The following is a 24,649-nucleotide window of genomic DNA, read 5'->3' as shown; positions in this document are numbered from 1 at the left end:
TTTATAGACTTTTAAAATGTTTTTTCAGACAGCCTGCTAATTACTTTTAACATAGATCCTTAAATGTTAGAATATTTTTTTTATTGGAACCAGATATTTAAAAACATTGCAGTTGAAACTGAAACTGGCTTCACTACTTCCTGTGGAAACAAGTCTTTAAAAAAAATCTATTCTTGTGTACACTGATGTGCCAATCCATGTTTTTATGTAACCAGTGAATTTTTTCATGCCTTTTTGCAACCAGCTTGTAGAAAGAAATGTGATACAGAACCTATGCTTTTTTTTTTTTGTCTTATAGCCTGAATTAAGAGTCAGTAATCTATGTTTGTGTCAGAAGTATGTGCTGATTGTCCCACTGGATTAAAGAAAGGATGGGACAGCTAACACAGAAAGCTATGCAACCTAACTAAAGGTTAACCTAATTAAAGACTTCCCAAAGTTGCGTACCCTGTCATTTGTACATGACAATGTTGTGTTTTGTAATGCCACCATTATTGAGAGTTAAGAGGGGCTCAGGTGCTTTTATGAAGAGAGTTGCATCATATTCTTGTTTTTTGATACTTGCTTGTTAATTTAAGTGTATAATATTAAACAGCAACTTTAAAAATTAATTAGTTTCACTAGTTGTAAAATACTGTATAGCTATCTTTTACCTGACAACCTGTGGAAGACCATTATATGGGGCTGAGCATCTCTGACCTGAATGAAGAGTCTTGTGTATCTGCTGCAGTGTTGTGGGAGGTGCCACGCACTGTTTAGGTGGTTACTTAAGCTGAGACCAAAATCCTCGATAGACCTCTCACCTTGCAATAAACCTTTGCCTAACCTGTGCAGACTGTTCTAAATAACTTACTGAAGTGATTCAGTTGTAAAATGGGTGCTAAAAGTAGCGGACACTTTAAAAAATGGTATAAAAGTTGAAAGAAGTCTTAATGAGCTGGGTTGTCTGCTTTTTAAATAACTAATTTGTGTGTGTGTTGTTTGATGCAGGCCACAGAAACCTTGTTCCGAATGGCAGTAGCAAGAGGAGCTATTACACCTTTAAGACATGGAGAAGTAAGCTTAAATATATCCTCCCCCCCACCCCGTGCCATGTGGTATAATGTTTTATTAATGTAACGCTTTATAAATTCTTGGGACACATATTATCTTCAGGTAAGTGAAGAGGGCTGGACTATATATAACTTGCGTACCTATGTTACAGGTTTTTTTTAAAGGAGAACAAGAATTTAAATCCTGCCCAGTGGGATATTAAGTATTCTTCAAAAAACACTATTTTTCTCTTTGCCTGAATTATAATTTAGCCTTACAATAGAAGTGACTCACAAGAGTGTCCTTTTAACCAGGCAGTTTTTCACTGGATTTTCTCTGTTAAAAACTGTAGAATCTAAAGAAATTCATATGATGTTGATCTTTGTCATTGGGTAGCTGCAGAGAGGTTACTTAATCCTTTGTCTGTTCCTTTCAAGAAATAAGTAACTTCAGGTAGTATATGAAGTATTAATACATGAATTATTCTAAAGAGAATAAATATATTTGAATATTATGTTGCTCATACATGCTTCTGTTGATGGTGAATATTTGCTTCCTTCTTTGTGTGGTTTTACATCAGGCAAACAATGTTCTGAACATTGCTGATTAAATGTCTCCAATATTAGGTGGCACAATTTATGCTTAGGTGGAATTTCATTTTAAAAATACTACAGTCAGTCATGACACTGGAAATGAGAGCTGATCTGGGCATTGCCACAGCTGGATGCTAGAGTACATAGGGTTTTAAACGTAGAAACCTCCAATGTTTTTTCATGGCAATCTGATTTTGATCAAATTCTTAGGTAACTTTGTGAAAAGTTCATGTAGTAGACACAGCATTCAATCTGGAATCTAGACCTAGACTTACCCTACAATCTCAGCTGTGCTGTAAACCGTTCCTTATGCTGATGAAGTTGCCTTAATTTCTCTTTTGAAATGAAGTAATATATCTTTGCATTAGTGTCTGAAATGTACCTGAGATTTCCTGTCCTGCCATTGTCTGTAGTTTTAGCCTTTCTGAATATGGATCCTTTATACTTTTATGTAGCGCTCTTAATTATTTTCTACAGAAGATTGTAATGCAATTTCCAGAAGTGTTAGTTATGGAATATGTGTAACCCTTCCAAATTATCTGTATTTCATTTTTTTCAGTGAAGGGTCCTTAATTTTCTGTGTTTTAATGATCAGGTTGCCTAGAGAGTTTGTGGAATCTCCATCCTTGTCGTTACCCAGTGAATGGTGTGAATTATGGAAAAATCAAATGATATATTTTTTTAAAGTGTAACTAATTGTATCATGCAATGCAAAATACTGGGATGATTACAGGCATAATGATACATGTTGTGAACGATATTAGTAATTTCTATGTCTGATAAATCTTATGTTGAGCCAGTTCAGCTCACTGATGTGGTAGAAAAAGTTCCACTTTTTTCTTCAGATATTCCCTCTGATCTTTTATCAATTAAATCCCCTCAAGGGCTAGAGAGAACCAGATGAGAAGCAGCAAGATAAGTGGTGAGAGGATGTAGCCATGACTAGCAAGAAAGGAACTGTGTGAAAATGCATCTGTTTAATGATGGTGAACTTTAGTTTGGCGTACTGTGTCCTGTGACGCTACTTCCGAGGCTTCGGTGGAAATGCAGTTAATGCGAAGCTAGACAATTTGTAGATAAAGCATGTAAGAATTGTCCAGAGTTGGCTTTTTGTATAAGAAGGCAGTGGGAGAAATAAAAAGACCTTTTTTCTCTCTTGTATTTTTATCAGGCTACATGCAGGGGGAAAAAAATATTTTGACTCAAGGAAGATCTTTTTGTTAGATTCCATTGTGGAATTATAATTTATTTAGTCTGAAAATGAGGAATGACATTAATCAAATGAAATTAATTTTTCCAGAAGAAACATATAATTATCAAGAGTCATATTAAAATTTTTTTTAGCTCTTCCAAGAAATTGCTAAATGTTTGCACAGTGTGTAAGTAGAAAGGGAGCCAGAAAAAAAGTTGAATATGAGCTAAAGTTGGCTGCATTCTGTTTGAGAAGTGCGAACTTGGCAGTGAAAATCAAAGCAGAGCAACTTGTTTATTGGAAATTCCAAACTACGGAGGCAGCAGTCCAAATGTGCAAAAGTGCTGTTCAACTTTTGTAGCAGTACTTAAAAATGTAACCCCATTTAACATTTAAGAGGGGGTAAAACTGTTCAATACTAGAAGGCAAAAAAAGTGTAAATACTTACTTGTTTTAAATTCATAAATTAAAAAAATGACAATATTCTGTCTGCACTGCGGAACAGATTAATGTGCAAACATTATTCTATACAGGCAAAACAGGGTGCATGAAAAACTATCCATTATAATCCAGCTGTCATCACCAGGTGGATTTATAATTTATAAGATTAAATGTCTGTGGGAAATTCCTTTTCTTCTCCTTCCAACCTTTCCCTATTCATTTGGACTCATCAAGCCTTTATGCATATAGAATTTTTAATTTTTTCCTTTATTATTCTTGAAGGAATAGAAAAATGAGGTTGTACTGGTTTTTTGACTTTTGCATGTGGGATGTAAAATTACTGTTGAGAGTTTAGAGAAGCGTACTGCCAAAAGTAGTTATCAAATTTGAGTACATAGTGCTAAAAATTATTTAACTGTGGGATATAGATCATAAGGTTCCTGAAGAATCTTCTCAGCAGTTTCCTTGCTCCTGGTTGGATTGAAGTGTAGTAGCATCCATGGGAGGGAATCAAACCCAGAATCATAATTCATTTTCAGGATTCAATATGTTGTTTTTCATGTTAATTAGTTATTTCTGTCAGTTGCTTTGTTTTTGGGGGTGGAGTGTGAGGCAGAGCCTTGTAGAGTTTATTCATTTCTGTGTTAGCACTTCTAGCTTGTTCCCAAATGATCCAAAAATTGTATGAACAGAAGTGATCATGCCAAATCTATGGCTGTGCTTGGGTACAGAAGTCTTAGGGTGCATTTCATTAATGTCACAAGGTTCAGAGTCGGTGATAGACATAGCTGAGAGCTCTGCATTCAGGGTGCCTGGGCCTGACACCGCCTAGAGAGCTTCTTCAGCTGTTTCTTCTGCTTCTGCTCCTCATGCAGCAGGCTAAGTTCTGCTGCCATCTGTTCCTCATGCTGTCCAGCCTCTTCCAGACAGAGCTGCTGTCTTCATGGGTGCTGGCTGATGCGGCAGCAGTGATGGAGTTGAGGAAACAAGAGCAACTACAGCCTGCCTGCTGAGGAGGGTGAGAAGAGGAATAGGAGGAGGCTAGTGCTACAGAGTTGACTGTTCATGCTTCCCAGTTCTGCATCCCCTGGAGCTTCTGCTGTTCTGTGCGCAACCCCTAGGGGAGAGCCTGGAGGAGGAGTAAGGGTTGGCAGCAGTGGCTATGAGAAATCACTGGATACATAGTAGGAGGATGGAATACATTTGACACAGGCTAACATTCAGTTCGATGACTATACACAGAGAGAGAAAATTTCCCTGATTTTAATTGGAAGTGACCAATTGTATTCACATTGTTTTGGTATATCACTTGCTCAGTGTGTCAGATAAGATTTGTTCATCATGTGGAGGTACTGAACAAGAAGGAGGGATCTGATTGGGACAATTAGCTTGCAGGACTGATGTTCTCAATCTGTAGAGGAGGGAAACAAATGCACACAGCCCATCCAGAGAAGGAGCAGGAGGATAAACAGAGAGGGTGGAACCCTTAATGGAAAAAATACTATGAAATATGTAGGTTGACATAGACAGCAGAGATATAATGGTAGAAGCATCATTCCCAGAGAGCTGGAACTGGTATCAGCCGTGCATGAGCTCTGTGGATGTTAACTCATTTCTTATAACATCTTTATGAATTTGTAAACTCTCTTAATCTCTTTTCATCTGAAAAACGCTGGGATTTCTGGGTGGAAGAATTCAGGCATGTCTCTTTAGAGTTCATTAAGTCTATCAGGAAAAAACCCCATTGCTGCCTCAGAACTGAAGAAGAGAAGGGCCATGCTCCATGGATTGTGCTCTTCTGCCTGAAGTGTTAAGGCATATGGGGAACCTTTAGTATGGTGGGACTTTCAAAATCTTCGTGTAGTGTCTTGTGATGGCAAAGACGGGAAAAAAACATTTTGCAGAAGAGAAAGACTTGCATAGGAGAGTCAGAGCACAAAAAGAGCTTAGGCTATATGATAAGCTCCATTTTATAATGCCTGCAACAGCTGAGATATTTTGAAGAGGTTTCAAAGAAAGGAATGGAGTCTTCAGTGTGTAGCATTACAATAGAACAAATATTTAGGATACTTGTTGTTTTTTTTTCCTTTTTCCCCTCAGTTATACAAAAGCCTTTGTTCATGAAATGAACAAAACAAAGTATACAAAGGGATTTCCAAGCTGTTTCTTTAAGTTTCTGAGAGGTTCAGTTCATAGTAGCGGTTGGATTTAGCTGGGATGCCTGAAGAGACACCTATCCAAAGCTGTCTAAGGCTCTGATGAATATTACACTATAAAAAACAGGCGGAGGTGTGTCTTGTCTCTCCTTCTCAGCCTATTTAGTTCATTTCCAGGTGAGTTAATGACCAAGCTCCAACTGGAGTTTATGTCTATTTGCTGTTCCTGACTCCTGGTTCCTTTGAGAATTAGCAGTTATATTGTCTGTTTGGAAAAATGGGCGAAGTTCAACAAATGCCCACCCATATATGTGTGTCTTCTGCCTTGGAGATACAGCAGCAGTGCAGCTTAAGGGGAGTTGTCAAACCAGTGCCCTCACAGATGATGAGGCTGGAGCATTCTTAGTTATAAAAATACTGTTGTCAACAAAATTGGAAGTATTAATGGATATAAAAATATAAGTAATTATTGTACTTTCTAGCCTAAAATGGCTTATGGCCTTATGGTGTAATACATGTAATGATATGCATTGCTATGGCAGTAGATACTCATGCTTGAAAGTGTACTTTGTTGGGAGAAGACATGTCTTTGCTTTTGTTTAAAGCTATGTTTAATAGGTTTCAGAATTAAATTTTCATTCTGTGTGTTTTCTGTAAGGTGAATAATGTGAAGTGCAAAGCTTTATGAATTTAGGCCAGATAACTGTAAAAAGTAATTTCTGTGTATTTTGTATTCATAGCATATACTGGTGATACACTCGTGATTAAGTTTTTAGCTAAAAGTTAAGGGGACTAGTAAGGATCTCTAAGATGCAATTTATTTTATATTTTTACAAGTAAACACACAAAAGTGGAAATGGTGATACAAAATACTTCTTCATAGAATCATAGAATCGTTTAGGTTGGAAAAGACCCTTAAGATCATCAAGTCCAACTGTTAACCTACCACTGCCAAGTCCACCACTAAACCATGTCCCTAAGCACCACATCGCCACGTCTTTTAAATACCTCCAGGGATGGTGACTTAACTACTTCCCTGGGCAGCTTCTTCCAAAGCTTGACAACCCTTTTGGGGAAGAAATTTTTCCTAATATCCAATCTAAACCTCCCCTGGCGCAACTTGAGGCCATTTCCTCTTGTCCTATGGCTTATTACTTGGGAGAAGAGACCAACCCCCACCTCTCTACACCCTCCTTTCAGGTAGTTGTAGAGAGCGATAAGGTCTCCCCTGAGCCTCCTTTTCTCCAGGCTAAACAACCCCAGCTCCCTCAGCCGCTCCTCATCAGAGTTGTGCTCCAGACCCTTCACCAGCTTCGTTGCCCTTCTTCATGCAGCAGTTCTTCTATTAGTTCCACAGACTTTATCCTCTACTTTACTGTTTGCAGTTGTGACAGATGTAAGGTGACATGGTCCAAGCACCAACTGTGTGACTTGGGTTCAGGTTTTAAAACAAGCACTGGAACAACTCTCAAGATAACATCAGTTTGTTTTGGCCCGAATAGGAAGGAGCTTAGTAACAGCAATGCAATTATTTCCAAATGAGCAATTCTTATGTTTTTGTGATAAAATGCTTGTTTTGACAATTCTTGTTCAACAGAGTATTAGAAATCAAAACCATGGGCTACTTTGTTATATGAGGGATTGTTCCTATATATTTTAGAATAATGCTATTAAAGTAAGTAATAAATTTTAAAATGTTATAAAAAGCTGAAGAAATTGTGCAAGCGTTCATGTCTTGCATTTGTGGATTGCACTAAATGGTAAATACTAGATTACAAAATTCAGTAGTCACTGAAGTTACATTTCTGAAACAATTTTGTCTCCTTAAACTATACGTATGCATAAATGTATGCATGCATATATATATATCTTTAGGTTCTTTCTAACTGTGAAATTTTACCATGTGTTGATTTTAAGAAATAATTTCAACATAGGAAAGAAGGGGACAATGTTAAAATGACATTACTGCTAGCTCAAGCTTCCTTGCCCTCTTTCTTCTTCCCTGTCCACTGTGTCATAGCAGAGTGCAGTGCAGAGTCCTGGAAACTCAGCTGTGGATTTAAGTCATGCAGACAATAAATTTTTTAATTAATAGCAATAACTGTAATAATTTTTTTTCCATGAGAAAGGACTTTCTAATTTTAGCTGCCATTGGAGCAGTTAGAAAGAGATCTTAGGACACCTCAATCATATTCGGTTGTGTGCTGTAAAGGTGACATGGAACAGAGTGCTCATTTAAATGATGCTCTCTTTTCTATATAAAGGGGTTTATTCTAGAAATTACTGAATTCTACATTTGATTTTTAAATTTTAGGGTTTGTCACAATGATATTTCTGCTTGTACTTTTGGCCAGCTTTCATTTGTAATACATAAAACACAGGAAGACTTCATAAACGATAACATTTTATGTCTGAAGAAGTACGGTGAATCATGTGAGATTAATTTGCATTGAAATAAAATTGCTGTGGGCATGCTGTTTCCTGTGATTTCAGCTCGGGGGCATACCAGGCCTAATCGCTTACAGGCCCTTTTGGAACCGATTGGCAATGGGATAGCAGACATCTGATCCCCTCGCCCTCGAGCCTTCCTATCACAAAGATGTCTTTATTGTCTGGGGTTCAAAAGTTCTGCTCTCACAGGCTACCCCAACATCTCTGGTTTCCATGCTTTTGTCTTGAATACTTTGTTACTATCATGTTAATATGTGAGGAAAGATGTTTTCTCAGATTTACATAAATCTTACAGCAGTAGAGACACTGTAGTTATGGTCCTGAAGGCTCTCTACTTTTTAAGCCTTCTGTCTTTAGCTAAGGACACATTTAAAAAGCAGCGCTGTTGGTCAAAATGAGCCTCGTTTGTTCTCACTGAAATGATAATGCTTCCTAGCAAACCATGTTTGACATTACAGAATAAATATGGTTTGGTACAATGAAACTTAAATTTTTGTAAGGCCATGTCATAACACTCTTGGGCTTTTTCTGCCTTCAAAGTAGGATTGTCAGTCTCTTGGATCTTATCCTGTGTTTTTCTTCCCTCCTGGTTAAGGGTTGCTAGTACACAGAAAAATGTGTATTTTTTAAATTTAATATCTTGCAAAACAGCATCAATTTAATTTAACCAAACCATATTTTCTGAATATGTGGTGTAAGATCCAAAGTGCCGGTAGGTTTCAGTATTAATTTATCTTATCATTACCCTTTTATTTTTGAAAAGCATTTGCAAAACTAAAAGGAAGGAGTTGCTTGCAGGCAGGTCTGGGTCCCTTTTCCTCTAAAGGGAGGTCTCTCCTCTCTCTGTACCCAAGAGAATAATCTGTACTTTTAATTTTAGCTTTTTCAAAAAAATGTGTATTTTAAAAAAAGAAAGTATCCTAGCTCAGTGTTCTGAAGCATCAACTAAAAAACCCCCTTTAAATTATAGGCATATATAGTCACAGCTTTCTATTTAGTGAAATCTTTTTCAGAAGTAGTATTGAGCCTGTCTTTTATAAATTCTTGTAAATTCTTTTATCCAGCAAATGGATAAAACTTATCCATAAGAATAGAACTGTTTTATAGTCTACCTACTTAAGGTTTCGGTTTGGGATATGTGTCAGAAGTATTTAAAAATAGTACTGGTATCTGGAAAATCCTTCTGGCAGGTCACAATGGGTAACAGTTCAAAGGTAATTTAATTGCTGAAGACTGGCATACCTTATCTATATTATCTGCAAGTAAGTCAAAAGTAAATAATTCTTCTGATTAAATGCAGTGAAAACTAAAGCTTGATTGGGGAGAGAGAGAGAGAGAATGCCATTGATCCCTGGGGAAGAAAACCACCAGATTACCTTTGAGGTGTTCCAGTGTACAGTGTTCGAGTGATGTTTTTGACATGTTTTCAGTTGTGTGACGTTGTTATTTGTCTAGCTTGCCCTGGATTATCCATTTTATGTGGTTTATAGGTTTTTAATTAATTTTTAGTCACAAAGAGGAAAGTAAGTTTGTCTCAAAACCTGAGTTGAATGTGAAGAGCTTTTCTGCTCTTTTAATATGCAATTTGCCTGAGGATATTTAGTTTCTTACTAAAAATCATCATGAACCTTAAAAAAAATATTGACCTACTCCAAATAATTTCAAAGTGGAGTAGTGGGATTCGTAGGTTAGGGAACATGGAAAATGAATATGCTGTAGGAATAGTGTATGGTGCAAATTTGAGGTAGAAAGATATGAAAATAGGGTACTGGCTCCATGTTCCAGAATATGGAGAGTAACCACTGAAGAAAGATAAAACACAAGTTTGGAAACTTAAAGGACTTAACTTTCAAAACAGAAGTGAAATCATATCTAGGTGATTCATGCTTTGTATTTTTCTTTTAATGTATGGAAAGTATAGTCTGTCTATTTTTCATAGAGTGGAACAATGGGATTTAGTACTTAAGCGTTTGACATATCATGCTATGCATTATTTTTATTATAAAGTAATTTTTTAAATGCGGGCTGATGGTATATATTTATCTTAGGATAATCATAACCTCCCCTTTGTGAAGTGAAACACAGGGCTAAAAAGTAAATTGAATTATGCTCAGGAGTATTTGCCAGGTATCTTCCACCAAGAGGTTTTTGACAAGGAGTAAAGTAAGGAAGGATTTGGCTATTTTAAATGAATTTGAACCTATTTTCTTTGTAATACCTTGCCTGTATATTCCAGATTTCTTATTCTTTTTCATCAGCAAAACGGTGAGTGCATGGCAAATGCAGACAATGTAAAATTATGGCAACAAAACTAAATGTGAGGAAATGTATTTACTTCCCAATCTAGTTTTTGGTTTAACATGGCTTTGGGTGGTTAAGAAATATGGTAGTGGGAAGTATATGAGATTGTTTTCTTAAGGTAATTGTTCTTCTTAATTTCTTTCTCATTAAAAAACGTAGTTAGTGATTGTCATTTCAAATACAGACATTTCTGTAACCTGAAAGCATTTGTTTAATAACTATTCAAATTGTGGTCTTGTATGTCATGGCCTTGGAATGGAAAAGTCATCTTGCTTTATACTTAACACCTGCCCCCAAAGACAGGGTCTGGCAACTCCATTGTTCTGCTAGAGCAAAGATAATCTGTAGGGAGAATTTTGCTTCTATACAGGAGGAAAGGCAGAGTAGGTATTACAGGAGGTTGGTACTTGAATAATGCTTCTTTCTCACTTTGGTATTGTTGATGCTAATGTTATGTTAATGCATTCATATAGTTGAAGAAATAGGCAACTGTAAAAAGCTATTTAAACTGATAAAGCTAAGAATTTGTTCACATTCCTGGATGCATTTAAGAATGCTAAATACATGCTAAAGATGTAATTAAAGCAAATACTCAACTGATCTTTAGTTTCCGTGCAAGTTGTTTGACTCAAGTTGCTGGAATAATAGTCTCGCTGATGTATGAATGCATTGTCATCTTCTCTTAACACTTTACAATAGAAATCTATGCATGTCAACAAACTCATTGCTTATACTGTATGTGGAATCACTTTGAAGAAGGAATAGTTAACTTTAGTGTAAATGTTATTTACATTCAATGATTTCCAACAAATGAAATTTAATATTCCTTTAGGAAAACGATGCAAATGTAAAAATCATGTTAAAGGGATTGTCAGTGTTTCCTGCTTGCTCTTTAGAATTATCATTGAATTCAGTTATTATTTAAATAATGTCCTCTCATTTCTGTGGCAGATGTAGGAGTGGCTCGTGACCATTCTTGAAAGCCCAGTTGATGGGAAAAATCAGTTTGACAAGAAGCAAATACCAAGATAGATTGCAGTCACTGAGGAGTTGAGATCAATTTTGGACTTCGCATCATAGCCTTTTTCCTCTGGTCAAGTGACTGGAGATAAAAGGAAATCACTGTATTTCTTCTTGTCCAGCCACTTTTAATGTTTTCATTTGTTCTGCTGTTCCAATTCAAGTTATTTTATGCTCCTTATCCATATGTTAGTCTTGTTAAAATATCTTTGATCATGCACAAACAAAAAAGTAGTCATCTTTAATAACTTTTAATTGTCCTGTATATAAGCAGATTGCATAAACCTAAATGCAATTTGAAATGCATTATTTGGGGTTTCTAAAAAGAGGATGAATATGCTACAGGCAGCGAGAAAGCTCTTTCTGTTTCCTTTTTGATGTTCAAAGTTTGGTGAAAATAATACAAATAATAGTTTGTATTTCCTTATTAATGAGTAATTTTAGATTGTAGCTGGTGAACTGATAAGAAGTGAAAAAATGAAAGAAGGGGAGGGAGATGAACAGAATGAATGAAATAAGTAGTAATAACTAATATTTCTCCCATAAGATACTCATACTCAAGCAGTTGAAGTATGGGCTGGATGAGCAGTGAGATGGGTTGAAAACTGGCTGAACAGCCAGGCCCAAAAGGTAATGATCAGTGGCACAAAGTTTAGTTGGAAGCCAGTAATTAGCAGTGTACCCCAGCAGTCAATACTGGGTCTGATCCTGTTCAACATCTTCATTAATGATCTGGATGATGGGGCAGAGTGTACCCTCTGCAAGCTTGCTGATGACACCAAACTGGGAGGATTGGCTGATACAACAGAGAGTTGTGCTGTCATCCAGAGGGACATTGCCAGGATGGAGAAATGAGTTGACAGGAACCTCATGAAGTTCAAGAAGTGCGGAGTCCTGCAGCTGGTGTAGGACAGCCCCAGGCACCAACATATGCTGGGGCCATGCAGTGGGAAAGCAGCTTGGCAGAAGAGGACCCAGGGGTTCTGGTGGACACAGAGTTGAACATGAGCCAGCTGCATGAGCACTTGCTGCAAAGAAGGCTAATAGTGTCCTGGGCTGCATTAGACAAAGTATTGCCAGCAGGGCGAAGGAGGTGATACTTTCCCTCTACTCAGCACTGGTGAGGCCACACCTGGAGTGCTGGGTCCAGTTCTGGGCTCCTCAGTACAAGAGAAACATGGACATCCTGGAGGGAGTGCAACGAAGGTCCACAAAAGATGATAAAGGGACTGGAGCATTGCTCCTGTGAGGAAAGGCTGGGAGAGCTGGGACTGTTCGGCCTAGAGAAGAGAAGGCTCGGGGTGGGGGGAATCTTATAAATGTATATAAATACCTGAAGGGAGGGTGCAAAGAAGATGGAGCTAGACTGTCTTCAGTGGTGTCTGGCCAGTGACAGGACCGGAGGCAATGGGCACAAACTGAAACACAGGAGGTGCTGTCCTGAACATCAGGAAATACTTTTTTCCTGTGAGGGTGACCAAGCACTGGCCCAGGTTGCCTAGAGAGGTTGTATAGTCTCCATCCTTGGAGATATTCAAAAGCTATCTGGACATGGTCCGGGCAGCCAGCTCTAGGTGCCCTGGTTGAGGAGAGGGGTTGGACGAGATGACCTTCAGAGGTCCCTTCTGGCCCCAACCGTTCTGTGATTCTGTGGGCTTCTGTTTGTGTTTAAAGAGCTAAATTTTCAAACTTTGCTGTGTATTTTTCTGTATGTGTAAAACTAGGATAATGACACTTTTATTGGGCATATGTTTGATTAATATTATACAAAATTTAAAATTTAAATAATCCCTATATAAACTTTTTTTAAGCTGTGGAAAAAATCAAAAGACACTACCTAAGGCAAGCAATTCCAGTTTATAAAGGCTAAGGATTTTAGTATGCCTTCCAAGAAATGAAGATGTGAGAAAATACTGTTTGTTTTCTCAAATTTATAGGGAGGTTGATTACTAGAATTGGGAACTGATACCCAAAACAGAGTGTAGTATCTCTGCTGTAATATTAATTGGTGGTGGGAGGGAAGAGACTGTGGAGCATCTCCATCATATGATAAATCATGATCCTCATTGGGTGAGAACAACTAGATTTTATGGACTCCATAAGTCTGGTACCACACTGCAGTACCACACTGAAATCAGTTCATACTTAAAAATCTTTGATCTTCTTCCTTCTTTTAAAGAACTTCTATGAGTTTGCTCTGGGAGGCCAACCCTATACCTAGATAATATGTTTAGGAGAGCAGTCTAGCCTCAGACATTTAAGTAGCTCTACAAATGTAAAGCAAGTTTTTGTTACGGAAAAAGCCAAATGCCATTGCTCAGTGCTCAAGTGTGAGCATTGTGGGTACTTTAAGGATCAGCAATAGTGGGTGTTAACGGAACTTTATATTGTTCAAGTTCTGTAGTAACTGCCTGCATTGGTTTATTGTAATAACTTATTGTAATATTTTTACAATATTAAATTGCTGTCTTCTCAGAGTTATATTGTTTTTCTTGACTAGTATCTTAGTGTTAGATGGCTACGATAGGTGAAGATCTGGTCTGCCAGCAGCAGGAATGTTAGCGTGAATGAACTGTTGGAAAAATTCTCCCACTCTGAACCATGAAACCAATCTGTTCCTGTCGGTTACAATTTTATGGAAACTAATTCTTTGTTGATGGAATCAGGTGAAAAATATGTGGTTCTGATTAACAAACAGTATGCAGAGTTTCTTAAGGTCATGGAGAGCATTCCTCTGGACATGTGCATGCATTCAGATGTGTGTGTATGACTATGCATATATATATATATATATATATATATGCATCTTTCTGTATTAAAAATGATGGGCAGTTTAGTTTTTTCTTTTTATATGTACTTATTTTTAAATATTTGCACTATAATTGATAAAATTATAATAATTATTAAATATTTATGTTTATAGTAGAATAAATATCCAGTTTCATTGTTTCTAAATTTCAGAAACTTATGTTTTTAAACTCAACAACCCTCAAAATAATATTTAGTATAACTATGTAACATAAACTCAAATAATGAGCCTTTTTTGAAGTAGCACTGTTTTCTGTAAGAAATATGTAGTATTCAAGTGACTGTCTGGGTAAAATAATGACCTTTCATTTTTAAGTATCCTGCAGAGCTGAAAAAAAAATAAACTGGTATCTGCAGTCTGCCTAATAGGCTGCTCACCACATCACCACATACAATTAAGCGTAAGTGATTTTTCTGCTCAAGACAGGCTCAAGACTGATTTAGCAATGAAACTTAATTACTTCTAGCTCTTGGAGAAAATGGCCCAACAAGGTTGAGGTTGTTGGCAGGGCAATGTGGGAAAGCTATTGCTGAAACTCCCTTCCCTGTGTCTGATTTTCTGTTAGCAGTGCTTAGCACTGTTAACCTTCACTTAAGCAAATATTCCCACAAAAATTGTGCATTGTTATTTCTTTCTTTGTTACAGGCTAAAGAGAAAGATAGTGAAAATTTGCAGCTTCTTTAAAAGAAGTGTTCTGATCAAATCCAACTGCTTCACTGTATGGGTGCAGTTATTCTGTGCTAATGGAAATTAAAACCTAAAAATTAGTTCTCAAATGCCTGTGTAAGTGTAAGGTCATCATTCTGGCCAGAGAAATCTCAGGCTAAAAGCTAAAGCTAAGTGCATTTGTGATTCTTGACAATTTAATATGTCATAGGTAAGTTGCTTCTTTATTTTGTACTCAGGTTATAGGAAAAAATGGTGAAGGAACGGAATATTAAAAAAAAAAATTAATAATATTAACAAACTACTTTATGCTCAAAATTGCTTCATCTGAGTTTTTAGGAATGTGTTATTTAAAGGAAACAGGAACTTCAATTCTGTGACTCCAAGGAATACATCTGGAATAACAATTCGGAGGGACATATGGCATCAATTGGCTTATATTTTCCTATATGGGGGTTCCGATTGCAGTAAAAGGGAAAACTGTTCATTAAGTATGCAGGATTAAAAATACAAATACTGTGGTGTTACCGATTTATATACCATGTTGAAGTACAGGGAGTTCAGAAAAAAATGTGGAAGTTGAGCAAAGAAAATTGACTTTTCTGGTTGTCAGCTGTGACAATAATTTGCTTTACTTTTGTAGTACATTTTTCCCCTTAAAGGTTTTGACTCCCTTACTCTTACCTCTTCATATAGATAAATCTCACATTAATTTGTGCCATTTTCATTTACAAAGAGAACTAATATTGCAGTTGTAATTCGTTCAATATAATCGCCTTCTCAGTAGGGCTCAAAATCTTGTTCCTGCTAACAGCTATGGACGTGTTTATCAATGGAAATATTAATGGTAACGAAACTAAACATGTGCCTAAATATTTGCAAGAGCGTGCAGCATGAGGCACTAATTCCCCAAGGCACGTTTAGCACATGCTCTAGTGCTTTGCTCTGTAGGGAGCGAATTTAAGTATGTGTATATGTCCCCTTGATTTCAATGGTATTTAACCAAATAGGTGACTTAAACATTTTGCTAGATGGGAAATAATAATTTAAGCATGTACTTAAATTTATTTATTTGTTTTTGTTTGTTTTGGGGGTTTGGTTTTTTTTTTTTTTGGTGGGGTTTTTTTTTTTTTAGATCAGAGCAGGGAAAGACTCATTGGAATGAGCACTGTCTTAGCCTTTTATTTACCACCCCTGGCTTATATTTACCATCTGTGGTGTATCTGGGGTATTTCTTATTATAATGAAGAAGAGTAGGTTTTTTTATGCCTTTCTACGCCTATTTTCAATGGCATATATTTTCACTTTGAACTGCTCAGGCTGAAATTTTCTAAAGCAAATGAGGCTGGTGCCCCTCAGATGAGCGTTCTTCGCTATGCAATCTTGATTCACCTCCTTTCATGAAGGAGGCTGAGGTCTTTTGCAAAACCCACCACGTGATGAAGTAATGAAAGACACATGCACTCAGAGACCTGAATTACAGTTGCACCAGCAACATGTGTCAAGAGCCATGTGAACTTAATAAGGGATGATTCCTGCTCTAAACAGTTAACTACCTAAATAAACTTGAAAAAAGGCTGGAAAAAAGTGTAGTATTAACATCTCCACATGAGGCTTGGATAGATAAGCGACTAATTTGGAGTCATACAAGTAAAAGTGAAAAATAAACTTTTTATCTCTTCAACTATAAGGGCAAAATGCCACTGTTTATTTTGCAGTAGGTCGTGCAATAGCTGTACTTAATTCTTATCATAAACTAATTAATGGGGTTACCTGCAGTGAAAGAGCACTGGTCTTGATAACCCAACTGGTATACTGCAGTTTTAGGTTCCAGTGGTGCTGGGTCCCAGTGGCTTAGCAATCTCCGTTCTTTGCAACCATCCAGTGATAAGGTAATGCTCAGGCTGCCCTGTAAACTTCATGTTACAAATTTAGTGACTAATAATATTGTTGGGATGTAAGATGAATCATACCGCTTTGTCTACTTCTTGAATTTCACTGGCGTTTGGAAGCTAAGCTTCACTCCGTAGAAGAAAAGGCTGGTGTTCTATGGGGATTACATTGACAGCATTGCTGCCTCCTTTTGTGTATTTACTGAAGTGTTTGTAATATAGATAGAGATGAACTGGGTTCTTTACAAAGTTCCTCTCTGGTTTTATAATTCTCTAAGACAGGTACTTTGACTTCCATGCATGTGTTGGATTTTTAAATCTGTTAACTTGTTTATACGAAGAGTTCAACAGTAATTTTTAATTTACTTCTCTGAATTTTCTTTGCTCTGAGCTGTGTCATTTTATTGTGTGTGCAGAATGGAACTGAACAGAGGCAGATGTGGAAATATTTCTTTTCAGTAACCGTGTTTTGTACACAATGTACTCTTCTCTAGTGGCATTCATTACAGCTCATTGGACTTTGTGTAAATTCAGGAGAAAAACGTAGACAAATAAAATTTCCATGTGCCATCTGCACGCCCTTGAACTCAGTTTTACTTTGCAAGGACTGTGTGCAAGAGACTGTGAGTGGGTACAATTTTCCAGTCATGAGAAAAGTGCTTGGAATTCCAGACATTTGGAAGTGTGCACATATGTTTAATTAAACATCTTTTCTTTTTAAAAGAAAAAGCTCTTAAGTTGCTGAAACTCAGAACCCTTATGTAATCAAATGTGACCCTGGAACTGTTTATCAGAATTAAAGTGTCCTTCACTTACTTTTTATTTGAGTGGTAATGATGATGTGTAAAGGAAAGAACGATTGATATCTGTTTCTATGTTCGTGGTAGCCACTGAAGATCTTAAAGTTCATTCTCTTGTTTCATCTTGAATAGAAAAAAAGCAGCAGCTGATAAACAATATGGCCTGGTAGAGGCAGTGGTTATCAAGAAATAATTTCAGTGTGAGACATTAAATGTCTATTTTACAAAGCATGTCCTTCCAACAGTTAACTGTACTTGTGAAACTGCCTTGAATTAGTATTTTTTCATAACTTAATCTCCCAATATAAATTATTTCAATTCAAGTGTATGCAATTTCTAGAAATAGCATTTAGCATTGAGGTTCACTAAATATTTTGATTATTTTAAAGTGACAGTAATATGGGAAATATTGTTATAAGTAATGAAACTGTGTACACAAAAGACAGAAATACACCATTATGGTAAATTGTATTCATCAGCTTGGTGGAACTGTATTAAATGCAGTGTCACTTGAGATGAACTACACGATACTGTAAAATATTACTCATTAGTACTTTGCTAACATTGCACAGATGGTTTATATGGCAATCGATCAGTTAACGCAGAAAAAAAAAAAAAAAGGTAATTTATCCTAAAATACACTGTAGAGAGATTTATTTTTATTGACTCTAATAAAAGCTTTGGGATAAGTTTTGCCCTAGCATATATTAAAATATCAGTACAAGATTTTACTACAACAGCTATTAAAGTGCTGCTCAACAATGGACATAGTGACAAATAACTGGCTAAAAAAAGGTTCCTCCCTCAGTCACTCACCCCAAGGCATTTTTATGCAAACAAAATTATAGTTTGAGGTTACATTACTGTTTCTGGAATGAAAAGTGACAGCTGTTTAACATTTCAAATGCTGTGCTTTTGTCTGAAGCAGAGAGAACAGTTTGTGCATTTGAAAGTTATGGAGAATTTTAGAGAAGCTGGATAAAAGGGGTCAGAATTGATCAACTCCCATTTGATTCCTTCTCAATTTGCCTGACGTGCCCATAAGACATTAAGGTGTCATGACCAGGCGTGAGCAGGCAGCGTGGCAGCTAGGGCTGTCCTCTTTGCTGTCTTCTCTGACGAGTGATCGTGGGCTGGGTGTGGAGTGGGTGTTCATCCCCACTGCTAGAGCAGGGAGGATCCTGCAACTAGCCCTTTGCATGCCACCTAACACTTGGCGTAATCCATGCTTTGGTATAGTTTTAACATGTCTTAATATCTTCTGAGCCCAAGTGCTCACTCTGCTCACGCCATACCAGCACTTGTCACTTCGGAGATGCCACGTTACTGCCCTTCCTTTCAGTATGGGCCATATAAGGGCCATCAAATAAGACATTTCTAAGTTTTTTTCCCTTGGGATGTGTTTTGTTCTTCCAAGTGGTTGCGCAAAGACATGTGCTTGTAGCCCTTAGTGTGACAAAGTCCTGCTGTGTCTCTGTTAAGTGGCCAGGCAGAGACTTGTAACCATGCAGTCCCCATCCCTTGCTCACAGAAGCTCAGTGCGCATTGCCCCAGGGTGTCTTTGCATCTTCTTCCCTCCCCATTTTTGTTTTATCCGGTATTTCAACGGTTGTTTTTTTTAAGGTGCTATCAAGACCAAAGTCTTTTCTTATAATGAGTAGAAACAGCCCATCAGGTTTGCGCTTCTATAGCTTTATCCCCAAAGTGAGAGCTATGCGCAGAGGGATGTGGTTGGAGAGTGCAAGCCTTGCTGGAGTGGTACTGGGAAGACTGGGCCAGCCTGTTGAAGGGGGACTCTTTGGACTAATCTAACCATCTGGTCAGGAGAAGACTATGGGAAAGGCTGTCTGTAAGTTACAACGTAATTTGTGTGTTGTCTGCTATTAAGATGTCTCTAGTCCCACAGTGCTGAATGTGAAAGTTTCCCTAAGTAGGGATTTTAGGAGAGCTAAAATTAGACAAAGCTGCTCTTATTGCTGGAATACCTAATTCAGTCATTCCCAGTATAGATGGGAGTTCAGATTTGTCTATATTAATTCCCTTAGCTTAAGGAATTGTATTAAAGATCTCTTAAAAAAAGAATTGCGTTTCTATTTCTGGTGTTCTTATCTGGCATTATAGTAAACATTTGAAAATATATGTATTAAACATTTGAAGATATACTAATGAGCCAGGGTTGCTTGAATTTTTCTTTGAGCTATTCCTGTATTATAGGCAGATTACGGTATCAAAATACTGTAGTAAATCACTTCATAATTAAATTCTTTGATATCTCAGGGGTTTGAAATTCCTTTGGGTTTTCCTACCACGACCTTTGAAGATAAGACCTGATTTGTCATGTTTTCCATGATTCTAAAGTAGTTTCTGCTCAGGTGACCTAACAAGCAGATAAAAACAGTGCTATATTTGGGGGAGAGAAAATATTTGAAAGTTTTATTTTATGTATCCATTTATCCATTTTTTCTATAGAATTGGCAAAGTTACAGCCTTTCAGAATATCCAAGAATTTATATCCAATTATGTAAGACTGTCTTTTTATTTATGAAAACCTCTCTAGTGCAAACATTTTTTTTTTTAATTGGAAGGAAAAAAATCTTTGCTAGAGATTCAATACTTATTATAGGTAAGTCCTGAGAAGGCTCCTAAACTTTATATCAAAGCTTTCGAATAGAAGACACATTTTCAAAACAAACCAGAAGATAACAGGATTAAATTCTGAGGTATTTCTTTTTTATTTTTTAGTTGCTTAATCTTGGCTATTTTGTGTCTTGGATTTATTTCTGCTTAAAAGCATAGGGACTGCAGGTCAGATTCATATATGCTTCTTATATTAAATCGGCTAGTATTAAGCCCTCATTCTGTTTTATTGTGGTATGTCTGTGTTGTGAGTTTGGTTTTTGTTTTAAGAAGCCAAATGGTAATAATGGCCTGTGCTTTTCCCCCAAAACAGTATTTTTATATGTGCTTCTCCCTTGGTAATGTGTCACAATATTGGTCAGTGTTTGAAGCAGCGTTTCATTGCCCCAGTAGTGAAGTAGGTGTTCTTCAGATAGTATGAAACACTGCCAGAAGTTCTGGAAGCAATCTGAGAATCGCTTTGATGTTACGATATTTGTACATGGATGCCAAGTTAAGGACCCTGTACAAGGCTCACTTTAGTTTCTTATTTTTGCAATTTAAACTAAAGCTCTTTAACACAAAGGAAGCAACAGAAAACCCCTAACACATGTTACTTTTTTTGACAAAAGCAAGGCAGCTTGTAATTAGGGTTGAAAAGGACTTTTAATGGTGTACTAATTTATTCCTCTTCCTTGTCCTGACAGGTTTAATTATTCCTAAATATCAGTGAGTAGACTGATGACTAGCCCAGAACTGACCAGCTCCACTGATCATGGGACAGTGGTAAAACTGTTCTTGCCATTTTGTTTCTTTTTTTTTGTAAGTTGTACTAGTGAATTATTATTCTTCAGGTAACCTGTGTTTTTACTTAATTGTAAATAAGCCATTCAGACATTTTCTTTGGATCTAACGGGTCTTTTTTCAATTCCTCTGTGATCATTCTGGCTGCAATTTAGAGGGTTTAAATCAGTTTTACTGCTTTTCCTCTTAAAGTTGTACTCTAACTTTCTTTCTAACACATTTTAAAAAAATTAAACTAAAATTACCTCTTCCCTCTTGTAATATTTTTTCTCTCCTGGATTCCTCATATTTTTTCTTAACTTAAAATAACTCAACATGTTTAACTTTTCCATATAATCTCCATCAACATCTTCGTCATTATTTCCTTTTTCCCTTTTGCTTCAGGAAATGCATCTTTCATGTCACTCTCAGGCTAGGGAGTAGCCAATTTATACAAAGACCAAACCCTACCAAAACACCCTCTTTTATAATTTCCAGAAGAACTGAACTCCTTTTCTGCTTCCCTGTCAACCTTTTGCTGTTGCCTCCTTCAGTGTTTTATAAGAGCTATGCTGTTATTAGTCTACTTCTGTGTGATCCATCTCATCTGATGAATAGCTTCTGGTTGTGCACTGCTCTGCTCAGTTATTTCTGAAGGAATGCGGAAAGATGCTGATTATCAGTTTTGCTTTTTCCAGGGGTTGAATAGCATAATTCTGCAATAGCATTTGATTTATGGCAAGTGATAAGGAGGCAGGGCATAGAAAAGTGAGGAGGTGATATTCCTGTCTAAAAAAAAAGTAGATGTGGTAAGTAGATGTGGAAAAAAACTTATAATGGGAGAACAAAATGGATTACTCTGTGAATCAGAATAGTTGATATATTTTACTGAGTCTTTATGAACTTGTCTCATGGTGAACAGACTTTTGTCCAAGTTGTGTTGTCCCTGTAACAGAAGCAAATGAATTAGAGGAACAAAACTGCTCACTGATGTGAGCACAGCGAACACAGTGAGTTGTGCAAAGGGACGACCTCAAGTGTATTCTGAACTCACCTGGTGCTCCACACTCTGTGAAACAGGCTGTCTCCTACTCGAAAGCTTTGTCATTACTACAGTTGAAACGGAAAATTACAGTGGTTGGTCTGAAGATATCAGTTTGCTCAAAGAAGCGATGTTCTGATGTTCAGAAAAAACCCCAGCGACCTAATGCAGCATGTGGGTGCACATCAAGTATGACAGGAGAAAACACCTCAAAGACACAAGCTTATGAACTGAAATAATAGCATGTTATTTTCCCCTTGGTTTACATTTAAAATATCTGTGTAACAGTAAAGACTAGCCATTTTTCTTTTAAATACTCAAGCCCTAGTCACTGCAGAAATTGGATGCACCCATCAGTAGAGTACTTCCCACTGCCGGCAAGGAAGGAGTTTTCTAAACCCCCACTGAAAGTTTATGGCTGGTGCTTTTACTTTACTTCATGCTTCCTCTCAGCATGAATCCCTTTGTGTATCTTCTGACAGTATCTTTTCACCAAAGAGAATATATCCTAGTCTTATGTACTCCTCTTAACAATATGTTGAGTTTCTTTCAATATTTCTTTTGTTCTCAAAGGGGGCTGTAATTGATGCCAAGTAAATAATCTGAAGTGCTAAAAACTTTAATGCTGCTAATGCAAATTATTTTTATCTGTTACGATGTGATAGGATCATTTTGATTGTATGAATAAAGTATCTTAAAGTATTATTTGCAAGGTGTTTATTAAAAAGAGAGTTAGGTGAGCACAATAGTTCATTTTTGGTCACCAACACTATTATATTTATTTTCAAACTTTCAGCCAAATATCTGTAACATAACTAATCTATTAAAGTATTGTCCAGATTAAAACTTTGTGTATAATGGCATTGTATTTCTACAAGGTTTTTTCTGTAATCTGATAGCTGAAACTATCAGTCTGTGTTTTACAGTGCTGTATACTTGCTTGAATGTGTGTAACCTGATCCGTTTGTCTGAATTTTAGCTATACTGGGGCATGTGCTGCCTGCTCTGCTCGGTTCTGCTTTTGCCTCCCTTGTTTTCACTTTTGTAATGATTCCCTGCGGTCTGTGAACATTAACGTCCGTGTGAGGTCAACCATACCTTGCAGATAGTGACAATAGTGCAAATAATGACAAATATGGGGGGGTCACATGGTGTTTCCTGTTTCCTGTATTTAATTTAGAGACCAGTGATTTGTGAGCAGCCTGCAAGGATGCTGCACATAGTTTGGTTTGTCTTTAGGCTCAGATTTGAATCCCTGAATATTCTCCTGCTCCCGACCTGCTTTTGTTTTCCATTGTTGAAGTACTTCGTGGAAAAGAAGCATGCTTGGAGATCTTCTCTCTCTGATGTTTTTCTTTTTCATGTTTTGCACATGTTTTATTTCACTACTTCTAATGGGTGTGGGTTAACAAAGCTATTTCTGTTTAACTGCCACCTGAACTTGGAGAGTGTGAAAAGGAAATTGGTCCAACAAAGTCCAACTAAAACTAATTTTAGTCATTAATGACTGAGAGAGCCCATGGAGGGAATACCAAATATTTTCTTCTGGGTTCCAAAAAGAAGAGGTGACTCTTGGCTGGAAATACCTTTTGCAAAGTAGGAAGTGATGTGTAGCTATGGGTGATTGTAAGCTCAAACGTTTTTCTGTGTCCACCAGCTGGTGCTAAGAAGTAATTTAATAATACTTGTAACAGTGCTAGAAGGTAGCAAAACAGGCAAGATATTCTGAAAAGACAATACAAACAACAGCAACAACAAAACTCTCTTTCTTCAGCTTTTTTATAATCTTACAACTTAGGATAGGCTTACTGACTTTGCTCATACTCTGATGATCAGCTCTTGCTGGCTGATGGAAAATAAGGAGTTCTTGGACTCACTGTGATAGCCCTTCGCCTGTGCAAACATAAGTGCAGGTGGTTGTGGTGCTGGGCGGTGGTGGGTTGTTGTGGTTGCTATTAAGGAAAGAAAATAAAGATGAAATCCTTTTGTTAATTCCTTGGATTTCAGAGAAATGACTAAAATCCCTGAAATACCTGGAAATTGTGATACAACAGATTACTCAAAGATTTCAGGAGTATTTGTGAAAACATTTCCTTAAATATGGAATAATGAAATTTGATGAGATAATCTATAATGTCTTCTTTATCTCAGGTGTCTTTGTTATTAAGTTAGCAGAAAGAAGTTTTCGTTTCAGGATACTTTCACTAAGATTTGCTGGGATCCTTTTTTGGTTGATTGATTTATTCTTACATGCCCTATTGAGAAACTAAAAATCACATCATCTATATGTGATGGATACCCTGATATTATGCACTCTGGCATTTTTACAGAGTAGGATGTACATTTAAGCTGTTTTACGGGAAAGTCTTTTGAGATTGTTGAGGAAACAGGCCAGAAATATATTTATGCCAGAACTGCTGAGTTCTTTTTAAAAAGTTTCCAGTGATAACAGGATTTAAACTAAAAGCAGTTTAATTTCCATTACATTGCTGCAATTTGCAGGAAAGAAATTTTACCTTGAGTTTAAATTTTTCTGGACTTGAATTTGTTAACCCATTGATGTAATAGCATAGTGAGCTGTGACATTTTGTTTAGCTCTTGTTTTCAGTGTTAATGATATAAAAGTGCTAAATTTATGATTGGAAAGAGAGGATTCTAGCATTGGTTGCACTGCAGTTAGATGTTCTCATAGCTCGTTTGTGCTGTTGAGTACAACTAACATCAAGACAACATATTTTGGTGGAGTAGGGGACTGGCCCCACAATTTGTTCCTAGTACTGTTTTTGCAGAGACTGTCTAGGGGTACCTGAGAAAGGAGAAGGTGTTTTCAGCTGGTCATCCCGGTACCCAAGGAC

At 37.0% G+C, this 24,649-nt stretch overlaps 1 protein-coding gene across 2 annotated transcripts in view; it reads left to right on the top strand.

Moving 5' to 3' along the window:
- TMEM135 (transmembrane protein 135) overlaps nt 1-24,649 on the top strand; it is a 189,022-nt gene that overhangs the window by 77,235 nt on the left and 87,138 nt on the right. For both annotated transcript variants that reach the window (XM_075491147.1, XM_075491148.1), the window contains exon 5: nt 991-1,056. In XM_075491147.1, the coding sequence (XP_075347262.1) occupies nt 991-1,056 (66 nt within the window). The remainder of the gene's footprint in view (nt 1-990; nt 1,057-24,649) is intronic.

The sequence above is a fragment of the Mycteria americana genome, chromosome 1 (genome assembly GCF_035582795.1).
Source record: "Mycteria americana isolate JAX WOST 10 ecotype Jacksonville Zoo and Gardens chromosome 1, USCA_MyAme_1.0, whole genome shotgun sequence".
Lineage (NCBI taxonomy): Eukaryota > Metazoa > Chordata > Aves > Ciconiiformes > Ciconiidae > Mycteria > Mycteria americana.
This window is presented reverse-complemented; position numbering and strand designations above follow the sequence as displayed.